This window comes from Panthera tigris, chromosome B2 (genome assembly GCF_018350195.1).
Source record: "Panthera tigris isolate Pti1 chromosome B2, P.tigris_Pti1_mat1.1, whole genome shotgun sequence".
In the NCBI taxonomy this organism is placed as follows: Eukaryota; Metazoa; Chordata; class Mammalia; order Carnivora; family Felidae; genus Panthera; species Panthera tigris.
The window spans coordinates 131,897,672-131,910,022 of NC_056664.1; the positions used below are offsets into that span (position 1 = coordinate 131,897,672).

Sequence of the window (12,351 nt, forward strand, 5' to 3'; positions counted from 1 at the left end):
TAGGGAAAAGCAACTGTAGCTTGGTTCATATTTGGAGGACCCTCAGTGATTCATGTTTACCCTAAAATTTGGCTAACACACCCTAAAGACCAGGGGTGACGGTCTTCTTCACTACAGGTATCAACTAAATGACTCAAAGGCATCCTTACCTCTGAGATTGGTATTAGGAGATTTAACATTGCGTAGTTTTCTTTCTGCCCTTCCTTCTTCCATTAGACTGTCCCTCCAAGGCAGAAGCCTCAAAAATTGCTGAAGTAACCAGGCTTTGCTTAAGTTTCACAAGAGCAGTTATTGGAGGAGTCTTAGCAATCAAAAAATGTTCTCACCTTAAAGTCAAAGTAGGTTTTTTTTTAATAGTAATCACCCACAAAAATAAATTACTTACATTAAAGAAAAAAAAATGTCATCTTCCAAATCCACTTGAAGTTTCCTGGTACGCGTATTAAAGGTATGGTATTTAAGTAACTGTATGCCTTAGAAAGTCTCCGACTCATAAACCACTCCCTCACTCCCCCTGACATGTGTGTAACAAGTACTGTAAAAATTTTGTATGAGTTTACTCAATAAAGTGAAGCTTGGGAATACATTTGTTTTTTTACTAGTAGTTCACTTGAAAATCCTACCATCACCTCAAACTTACCGCATATTCCTGTAAAAGTAGCTCTTCATTCTGACATTTTATTTTCTCTTTCTTTTCTTTTTCTTTCCTTCTCTCCTCTTCTTTCCTTCCTTCTTTCCTTCATGCCTTCCTTCCTTTCCTTAACTTACGATCACTCTGTATTCTTTTTCTCCCGTGATCTACCTCTGATGAACCTTCAGCTCATTCATTCATTCAGTAAATATTGAGTGCCTCTTCTGTGCTAGTGTTAAAAGTAACTGCAGGGTTTTTGCCTTCATGGCGTTTAGAAGCATTTTTCAATTCTTACTTCATAATATGTTCCAAATCTACCTTTTTCTTACTGTTTTACTTCAGAATTACAGGTACTTCCTAATTGTTCTCCGACCCTACTTCATCTTGTAAATTTCCACCAAATTAATCTTCCCAAAGTATTTCTTATAAACCTTCATTTGGCTTTTAATTCCTTAAAATAATAAAAATATATTACTTTTGTGTAATTTGACCACTGACAGCTCTTTCATAGCCACTCAAAATGTCTCCGTACTGTGATTAGGTAGTAATATTCCCACTTTTTAGATAAGAAGATAGTTGGAAAATGGCAGAGCCAGGACTTAAATGCTAGCTTTTCAAAAGCCCTCAGTTCTTTCTACCAATATCAGACTTTTGCAGTGAGGCGCTGAAGACCCTCTAACTTCTCACCCTGGCCTATCCTGCTGTACAGATTTCTCACTGTTACTACACACACTTCCACTGTGGACAAACTTCCACACTTGTTAATCTTTGACTAAGGGTTTCCTCCTTGTTTGCATATGTTTGCAAAAGCAATATATTTTGAACACCCATTCAGTAATTATTGGGGAAAGAGTCTGCAATCAAAACTCAAAGAGTACTTTTTTTTTTAATCGTTAAAGTGTCATGCACACAAAAATAAATTTCTCACAATTTTTTTTTTTACTCATTTAACTCATTTTGTTTTGGCCACTTTTAATTAAGCCATATATTTACAGCTTGATTTTATGTTTTTTTAAGTGTTTATTTATTTTGAGAGAGAGAAAGCATGCAAGGGAGGGGCAGAGAGAGAGAGGGAGAGAGAGAATCCCAAGCAGATTCCCTGCTGTCAGTGCAGAGCTTGATTTAGGGCTTAATCCCACAAACCGTGAAATCATAACCTGAGCTGAAATCAAGAGTCAGACGCTTAACCAACTGTGCCACCCAGGTGCCCTATATATTTAAGTCTACTTTTACTCCCCCCCCCCCCCCCCCCCGCTTTTTTAGGTACTTTTCTAACTTCCATTTTTTTTTTTTCTAACTGGATTTTTTTCCCCCTCTTGTTAATTCTTCGGCTTCTCGTTCTCCTCATTCTTCTCCCCATTTCTCCTTCCCCTTCCTACTCATTCTTGTTTTCTCCCTCCCCACTTCTAAGCCCTGAATTTATAATGGGAACTTACATATGATTTCTTATTTTTGTTTTCACATACGGGTTTTGTTTCTAACCACATTAAATGCCTCTAGAGAACAGGATTCGTTTTTTTTTTTTTTCATGTGTGTAGTACAATTTCATATATAAAGTTATGTTTTGTATAGTTATTTATGCATGACTTTATAACTACATGAGCTAATAAGATAGTTGAAGATGGGTTAAAAGGTAATATATTATCCTTTATTACAGAGTTAAAAATTCACCACTTAAACAGTCTCCAGGTTATCAGACAGAACTAGTTATTCAGTTGGTGTGGGTGAGTGGAGAACCACCACAACAAATAACCAGCCTGGCAGTCAATTCTTCCTATGGATTGTGAGTATAATTTATGTGTTTCTCATACATTCTTTTATTTTTAAAAATAGAAAAGATGATCTTCATTATAGCATCAATTAAAAAGTTGTATAACTTTAATTTCAGATCAAATTCAGCATTTGTTTGGAATATAATTCTGTTTCAGATAATTTACTCTGAGTATGCTTATACTGCTTCCTAATGAATTGGGATAAAGGTTTGAAGTCAATATACCATCTCCTGGCTCTACTCTCAGAAATGATTTCCTTATTAATACTCAGCATAATGGAGGTCTAACAACATGAACTCAGAAGACTTTGTGCTAAGCTGATTCTGTAAATGTTGAATCAAACCTATATAATGTCTTCTTGCTACTTTCAAAGTTCACTTGTATAAATTGTAAAAGCATAGTAATAGTTTATTGAAGTATTTATACTGCAGGTGTATTATCGATTCATGCCTTCAAGTATTTAGTATTAATTAGACTTACTTTTTACTATAATTTGGTAGACTCATAAAGTATTTTTGGTTTTTTTTTTAAATCAGCACTGTGGTATCAGAGAAGCCACACATTCACTGTGCAGTCCCAGGGCCATTTGCTGGTATGTGGGTCTCCTTGATGCTAGTCCTAGGGACTCATTGATCTTTCTTCTTCCTCCTCTGTCATCACTCAGTCTCTTGCAGATGTATACCTAGCTAAAATTGACTATAGTCTGAGCTGGTTTTCTCTCATGTCTTTGGTTTGCTGCCTCACAATATAAGAACACAAACCTCTCCTTGTTAATATTTCACTGCCCACAACCATAAAGGAAGGAGGGAATAAGAAAAATAACTAGTAGGAAGTTTTAAAGGAAGTTGCACATCAGTTGATCACAGGCTCATTGGGCTCACAGTTAACATTGCATTTAGCCCTTTTTGTATATTTTTGACATTTGAACTACTTGCCAAGATAATTTACTATGCAATCCATATTTAGAACTTCAACTGAAAAACCTGATCATCTGGCCCATGTCTCCATTCCTCCTTAACAGTCGTCAGCAGAAATGGAGTTGAAGCTTTTTCTCTTTAGATGGGTCATACACTCTCCAGTTCACTCCAGCCTTTGTCTGGCCCATTCGTGTTACTTACAGAGCCCCTCCCTCTATACATTTCAGTTTTCAACTCCTGGTTTAAGACATCTTAAAAGAGTAAAATTTCTTTATTCATAATTGTTTGGTTTGTAGGTCCTGACTTATAATTGGGAAGGTATTTGGAATACTCCAAAGGGAGACCTCCAAGATTTAATGCTTTCTAGTTTTATTCTTGACTGTAGGGATTATCACAACTTTTGAGCTGCTCAAAATGCCCTTAAGTCAAAAAAAAAAAAAAAAATACATGTCACATTTCCTAGGATAGAGATTTATGACTATGATCATGTTTCACTTCCTATGCCAACTTCTTTTTTAATGATGTTGATTTGTAATCATTAATGTCTGCAGAAGATCTGTACAGTTCCATGAGAAGGCATATGTAATGTGTAACCTGTGTTTCCATGTCTCTGATAGTCTGCAGTTTCAGAGAGGAATTTTGTGAAAAACCCATCCTTCTTCTTTTTCAGCCTTCAAGACTACAAGTACGTATCCTCATACTTGTTTATGCTAAAGTATTTGCTCTTTTCCTATTCCCAGGGTAGTTTTTGGCAATTGTAATGGCATTGCTATGGTAGACTACCTCCAGAAAGCAGTACTCCTCAACCTGGGCACTATTGAATTATATGGCTCCAATGATCCTTATCGGAGAGAACCCCGGTCTCCTCGTAAATCTCGACAACCTTCAGGAGGTATAAAGAAAAAGTCCTGAGTTTTAGGATTTCTATAAATACTAAAGCTACTTCTGTGACTATAAGTACTTCAGTGAGATAAATAGCTTGTCTGACTTAGTCTATATATATAAACTGTCAAAAACTAGTAAAAGTTCAGAGCCTTCTTTGTTTTGTATTATTATTAGATTTTGCTTTTGTTTTAGGATTTTAATTAATGTTGGGAAAGAACCACAGTAGCAAGCTTCTTCAGCTAAATTATGAGATGAAAATTTGTCTCATTATTGTGAAACAAAAGTTAATTTCAAAGTTTTGCCCCTTTTATTACTTGGTATTGTGAGACCAAAAATTCATTGTTCCAACTATTTAATTTACAGGGAGCATTTCCTATGTGAAAAAAATGTAAATGCAAAAGTGAATTTGAATTCTATGAAAATACAGTGTTTTAGGTAGCTTTGATTCAATGCAAACCCAAACCCATTAAGAATTCTCTTTGTTAGGACTCTTTTGTGTTTTCTGCATAAGTAGTCTAATTTTAAATGTTTTCATATGTCTGGTTGGTTATCTATACCAGTACTCCTCACCCCCCGCACTTTTTTTTACCCCCATAGTATTGGATCTCTGGCACTTGGGGTATATTAGTGAGGCCTGCAGCAATTACTGGCCTACAGGTTCCAGTCTCCTCAGGACCTGTTCCACTGGACCAGGGATTAAGGGGAGCCGTATCTCTAGCTGACTTAGCCCGTTTGCAGAATGCCAGTGTGCAGTGGAACACTGGGAAGCTCACGTATATACTTATAACTCAGTCTCTCCGAATTAAAATTCTCCCTGAGATTCATTTCTCATTTTCTCTCATGACATAATTAGCTAATGCTACCTTTATCACAGTTCGTGACAGAAGAAGAAAAAGGTGGTGAGATATAGACCTTACTGTCACTTTAGCTTGATGGTTGAACTTTCTTTTCCATTTTTGTTTTTGTGTGTGATCATTTTGTCTCGCGTTATCTTCAGCAGAAATTTTCCCAACCATACCATTCTAGTATCTTTGTCTCCTTTTTTTTTTCTTCTTCGCTTTTCATTGCTTCACTAAGGTGGGCTGATTGTGACTTCTTGCATGTGCGGCCTTTCTAGCTTATATTCTGAATCTGTGAAAAAACTCCGTTCTTCCTTAAGTAAGTTATTTATTCCATATCAGTTAAGTCACAGCATGTTTGTTTGTTGTATGTAAAATCATTTTTTCTCATTTATTTTTAAAAGAGCTTTTAACAGCATTATATTTCTAAATTACATATCTAAATGTTTGCCCTCGTTACTTGAATTCATCTATAATATGTATGTGAAAATAGCCATTGAAATGTTTGCATCCGAATCCAGTATTTTTTATAAAGCAAAAGAAACTAATATTTAGTTTAGACTAATATGTATTTATAATGTTAGAAAGTTAAAACATTGTCATGGTAGAGAAGACAAGTACTTTTGGCAGTTTTACCACAGAGCAAGTAAAAACTTGCTCCTAAAATTCATTTATCTTATTCCTGATACCTCATCATAGTTTCATAAAATTTCCAGAAATTAAATACCTAAACTAATCCAAGGATAGAAACCAGTTTTACCATCTGATTTCAAAAATATTTCTTTCTTAAATTCTGTTGCATCTTATTCTAGAGTAAATCTTGTAATATTATTTATATTATTATTTGCTCTATTTGTATTGAAGAGTTAGATGTTTAGGCACAGGAGAACAATTCGAATTTTTCTTTTGTCATCTTAAGATACTTATTTATGCTCAGCAGTAATTACATTTAGGATTATGTATTAAATAAAATTAAAAGAAAGTTATTTTAAAATGTGATTTAACATTTTAAGGATATTTATGCCTTAGTTCTAAAATACTGTAATTATTTATATTTCAAATAAAATTAAATGTGAAATAATTGATACTAAAATTCTTTAATTGCATTGATAAAACATATATTCTTGCAAAAAAGGTGTGTTTTATAATATATTCTGGAAGTATAGCCCAAATACCACCAGGTTCTTCTATTTTTTTTAAAGATTAGTTTGGAAAAATGTTTTAATACTAGTAGATTCTAATACGTTTTCATAACAAGTAAGGTGTCACTGATGAAATTATTTTATAGGCATTACTAAGGGTTTTACAGCTGTATTAAAATATAGTTGAACCCATAACTAAAATATGTACAGTGTTTTCATAATAAAAATTATGAGACTGTTACAGGGGCAAGTAGTGATAAAGTATTTCAACCACCTGTGTATGTCTGCTGAAAGTCTTAATTATAACAAAAGTGAAACAGGCTAGTATGTGTCATGTTTTGCTGACCACTTTTTGACTCCGTGAAGGATACAAAAGGGAAATTTCTGTTCTGAATATAATTTTAAACCCTAATAAGATCTGCATAGTGATGTGAACGTGATAGACCCATGAGAAATAAGTTACTTAGTCTTAGAAGTTGATAATTATAAAGAAGGGAATTAGAGGGATGAAGCTGTTCCTGACTTTAGGAAACATATTTTCAAAAGTTTTGGAGAAGTGTCTCTGAAAATGAAGATTTGGGCTACAAAGTTGTAGTTAATTTCAAGTCTTCAATATTCTCAGTAGGATAGAAAAAGAGAAATAGCTATGGAGCCTAGTAATACTAGTTGATATTTTTGTGCATGTGTGTGTTGTAAGAAACAAAACACTATATAAGAAATGAGGGATATAATCAAGGATGCATAATAAGTGTTGCATAAATCAGTAACTACTGTGTTGAATATAGGTAGGTTTTCAAAAAATGGGAAATAGCAAAATGTTTGGTTTCATTGAAAATATAATTAAGGAAGGATTAGGACTCTAGGGATCAGTTGAAGTGATAGTTGAAAAGCAGAAGGTAGAGCTAAATAACTTTGTTTCTCAACACTCTCTTAATGAGAAATTATTTATGTTTCTGGAAAGTGAAAAATAATGAAGAGAAATGAAAATCTAAGCTACATTATGTATGCAAGACAGAGCTTGGTAATAAACAGTAATAAAGTAATAAAAAGATCTCAAGAGAATTTGTGAAGAAAATTTGTAAACAGTTTCCAAGTTTTCAAAGGTCAGATATTTTGTAAGTCATTAAATTTGATGTACAAATCAGTCAGAATTCTCAAATGATTTGTGTGCATATTGAAATGCCTTGTGTGCATATTGAAAATAGAACTGTCAATTGAAATCAACAGGAATTCACTAACAGTACGAAAAATCAGTGTTACTTTTTTAATCTCATAACTACATTAATGGTTTATGGCAGCCTGTTGACCTAAAGTTTCCTAAAGTTAATCAGATATTTGATAAAGAATTCCATGTATATTTTTTATGAACCGAGCAGATGGAAGCAACCTAGTTCAGTTTGACAATTGCAAGATTGATTAAACCAGAGTCAGCAAACTATGGTCCGTGGGCCAAATCTCTTCCACTGCTATTTTTGCTAATTAGAACATCATCCTTGCTTAGCTGGCCCTAAAACCAATCTAGGCCTTCACATTTGCCAATCCCTGGACTAAACCGTGGTATCTATTTAGTGGGTCAATTTATAGCCTAATACTAATTTCTGTGGTGTGCCTCAGTAGATATAGAATGCTGAATAACATGATTATGCTTGTTGTCCTTAAAGGATAACTACTACATCTGGTAGCGGAGTAAATACCCATAAAGATATTGGTAGGTAGAAATCATAAACCTAAATGATATACCATAGTCACATAGTATATACCATAGGATCACATATATCAATTAATGTAGGGTTGGACTTTGACTTTTACCCTAAGCCAGATGGAATGAATGGAAGGCTTAAAATTTCAAAATTGATTATTTTTATTCAGTATTAGGCTCACTGTAGTGCTAGAGTATATTAGAGTTTACTATCACCACTATCTATTATTGAGGTAAAATTGGCACATAACATTATTTTAGTTTCAGGCATGCAACATACCAATTTGATATTTGTATGCATTGCAGAATGATCACAGTAAGTCTAGTTAACATTCATCACCTTGCATAGTTACAAAATATTTTTTCCCTTGTAATGAGGACTTTTAAGATCTACTCTTTTTTTTTTTTAATTTTGTTTAATGTTTATTTATTTTTGAGAGAGAGAGACAGAGCATGAGTGGGGGAGGAACAGAGAGAGAGGGAGACACAGAATCTGAAGCAGGTTCCAGGCTCAGCTGTCAGCAAAGAGCCCGACTCAGGGCTCGAACCCACGAACTGTGAGATCATGACCTGAGCTAAAGTCGGACGCTTAACCGACTAAGCCACCCAGGCGCCCCTAAGATCTACTCTTAAGCAGCATTCAGATATCCAATATAGTATCACTAACTCTAGTTATGCTGTGTATTATATCTCTTATTTATTCTATAACTGGAAGTTTGTACCTTTGACCGCCTTTACCGGTTTCTCCCACCCTCCATACCCTGCTTCTGGCAATCACCAGTCTCTTCTCTGTATATATAGGCTTGTTTTTTATTGTTGTTTTGGGGGATTTTGGGGGGCTGCAGGGTTAGATTCCACTGTATTATACAAGTGATATCATACAGTAGTTTTGTTTTTCTGTCTTATTTAACATAATATCCTTGACATCCATCCATGTCACAAATGGCAAAATTTTATTTTATGACTGAATATATCTATTGTGTGTGCGAATGTATGTGTGTGTGTGTGTGTATCCCCCACATTTTTATAAAGCCTACATTTTCTTTGTCCATTCATCCATAGATGGACACTTAGATTGTTTCTGTATATCACTACTATTTAAAGATCTGCTGTTTTAGTGTTTATCAAAAAGAGTTCATTCGGGCTCTGTGCTCATAGCTCAGAACCTGGGGCCTGCTTCAGATTCTGTGTTTCCTTCTTTCTCCACCCCTCCCCCACTTATACTCTCTTTCTCTCTCTCTCTCTCTCTCTCTCTCTCTCTCTCTCAAAAATAAATAAAACATTTAAACAATTTTGAAAAGTGCTGCCTAGGTGGTTCAGTCGTTTAAGTGTCCAACTTCGGCTCAGGTCATGATCTCGTGGTTCGTGACTTCAAACCCCACATAGGGTTCTGTGCTGACAGCTCAGAGTCTCAAGCCTGCTTCAGATTTCGTGTCCCCATAAATATTAAAAACATTTTTAAAGGAGTTGATTTATATAAACAAATATTTTGTCAAAGATTAAATTCATACCTATTACATCCATCATCTTTGAAGTATAAAAACTAGTTTTGGGTTTTTGTTTGTTTTGTTTTGTTTTTCCAGAACAATTAGTGTAATAAGAAAAAAGTGTAAAAAGAAAAAAAAAAGTGGTTATCATTCAAACAGTTCCTACTTAATGAAGAAAAATATATAATTCAAAATAGAAAACATTTTTATAAACCCAATTCAGTACTCCGTGTTCTCTGAAAATGTTATTCTAAAAGGTTTCTTAGTGACTGGATTGTGACATTATGTCTTTTACCAAAAGATTGGAAAAGTAGATACTGGCCACACATGTACATATGTTGACATGATACCTGATTTCTGAGGTCTAGATATGTAGCCCCTTGTGTGTTGCCCAGCCATCCCAAACTCTTGACATGTGTTTGTTTGTAATTTTCAAAGAATTTTCAGGAATTCTTTTCATTCCAATCACTAAACAACTTACTGTCCCTATTGATTGTTTACTCTGCATGTTACCATGTCTTTTAATTCTTGTCCACAGCATAAAATACCTTGTTACAGTTTCTCCCAAGAATTTAGGCCATCCCCTAAGATAAATTCTATGTAATTCATATACATCTATGAAAAGAAAGTATTTCTTTAGAGCTCCTTTTAAAAATGTATGGTTTAATTATTAAGAGGTATAGTCCTATAAGAGGAGTAATGTACAATATTTTAAATATTGTAAATGTGGACGTACAAAATATTTTCTTAATTACTCATAAATATTCAAGGCATGTGTTTGAGACATACTGAGTGGAAACCACTTTGAGGTTTGAGTTGAGAGTTCCTATGATGTAAAAAATTACCAAATTTATTACCAAGTACTTATTTTCCCTCAAGAGAAGTCCAATAAGTCCATCATATACTCTCAAATTAGTTTTTTTATTTTAATTTTTTTTTAATGTTGTATTTATTTTTGAAGGAGAGAGAGAGACAGAACATGAGTGGGGGAGGAGCAGAGAGAGGGAGACACAGAATGAGAAGCAGGCTCCAGGTTCTAAGCTGTCAGCCCAGAGCCTGATGCGGGGCTCGAGCTCACAAACTGTGAGATCATGACCTGAACCAAAGTCAGATGCTTAACCGACTGAGCCACCCAGGTGCCCCTCAAATTACTGTTTTTCAACAAAGTTCTACTTTATGTCTAATGTCCTTGAAGAATAGCAGATTATCTCTCGGAAGTTTTCTTTTTGCTTAACTGATGACTACTGTATTATTTTGAGGTGATTTAATATCAAATGCTCCTATTTCCTGTCTCAAGATTAACAGGCACAATGGTATCAAGGCCAGTACGCTCCAGTCATCTGCTTTTTTAAAAATGGTCAGTCGTTAAATGTGTGCTGTAAATAGGCGATGAAACTGCTCTTACATAAATTTGTGTTGTGATTTGGATTTTGGTTTTGTTTTTTTTTAGCAGGTCTATGTGATATTAGTGAAGGGACTGCAGTCCCAGAGGATCGCTGCAAATCTCCAACTTCTGGTAATTTGTTTTTTATTTTATTAAGAATTATAATCTATAGAAACCATTGTAGTGTATCAAAATTCCTTTTTACAGATAAGTATTTAAAATAACACCTATAAGAAACTTTTGTGTTACATATTTATTCTAAAAACCATAACTTTTCTTTGCATTCTCATTAAGTGAAAAGAAATGCACTAGACAAAAATCCACAGCTCTTACCTGCTAAGAGTCCTATAGCTGTTCACTGGCTAATATTTACACTTTTTTAGAGAAAATATATTTTACTCCTCACCATTGGAGCAGATGGGTTAGTTAATCTGCAACCTTGTCTCTGCTCTAGGCATGCCTGGTATCATCTGGTAGAATAGTGCCCTAATTCTTGAAAAATGTCCACTTAAATATTACCAAAGATTTTTAACATTTATAATCCAGTGGTGACTGTAGACAAAATAATTGTAGGCCATATGTGTTTTTGTTTTTGGTCAAAGTGGTATTTGATATAATTTTATAGCTATATTATAGCTTTTTGTCCATATCATATAGGTTTTTATGTGATCTATGTATATATAAATATTTCAGTGCAACATAATTTTTGGTACCTTTTAAGGCTCCTTAAGATTAAGAGGATCCTGAATTATTATTATTTTCAGTGGGTAGAAACTTTGCCAGTCTTTACTAAGATCAACTTCACAATTTTAACTACCATATTAAATCATTATGGCTGGGAATATTTGTCAGCTTTGTACTGGAAAGGTTGTTCTTGGCATAAAGTAACACAGTTCTTACATAGATTTGGATCCTTCCATAGCTGGTTCTCCTACATCAGAAATCATTTTAAGCATGGGAAATATTGAGAAGGGCATTTTACTTCACTCCCTCCTGTTTCAGTTTAGCATTTTATTAAACCTAGAACTGTAAAAGTTTTGTGATAATTTTCTTTTTGAAATTCCTTTTCCTAATACACAAGTTACAGCTTTTCTTAAGATATATCCACCTTCTGGTTTTCTTAATCTTTAAATTTCATAATTAAATTCACTCATTATTGAAACATGGAGCCATCAGAATTGCATAGTTAGCACCTACTGTTAAGTCTGGACATCGGTACAGTAAACTTTGAATGATATGGAGCAAGTAATTCTATTTCTGATCTGACAGACCTAGAGTGATTTCTGAATTTGGAATTTAGAATTATAATATCTTTTCATTATTGCTGTTCTGTGTCCATCTACCTACAATACTGTTCTGGTCTTCTCACCTCTCTCTCCAAAGACCATGTGAATGCCATTGTCAATGTGTTAAGGCTGTAAGCCAAATTGGATGATTTGGACATGTAATATAGAACCCAAGTAAACTAATATTCCTCATTATCCTAAGCCAAATTTTCAACAGGTGTACAGGTGTGTGTGTGTGTGTGTGTGTGTGTGTATGTATATATATACGTATATATATATACGTATATATATATATACACACGTATATAT

General features: G+C 34.2%; 1 protein-coding gene across 6 annotated transcripts in view; it reads left to right on the forward strand.

Moving 5' to 3' along the window:
* The window catches only part of STXBP5 (syntaxin binding protein 5), a 167,596-nt gene that overhangs the window by 101,979 nt on the left and 53,266 nt on the right, over positions 1 to 12,351 (forward strand). For 4 of the 6 annotated variants that reach the window (XM_007086879.2, XM_042987284.1, XM_007086880.2 and 1 more), the window contains exons 17-19: positions 2,289 to 2,414; positions 4,061 to 4,212; positions 10,823 to 10,888. In XM_007086879.2, coding sequence (XP_007086941.2) covers positions 2,289 to 2,414; positions 4,061 to 4,212; positions 10,823 to 10,888 — 344 coding nt within the window. The remainder of the gene's footprint in view (positions 1 to 2,288; positions 2,415 to 4,060; positions 4,213 to 10,822; positions 10,889 to 12,351) is intronic. The other 2 variants (XM_042987283.1, XM_042987285.1) reach the window with 1 other exon arrangement.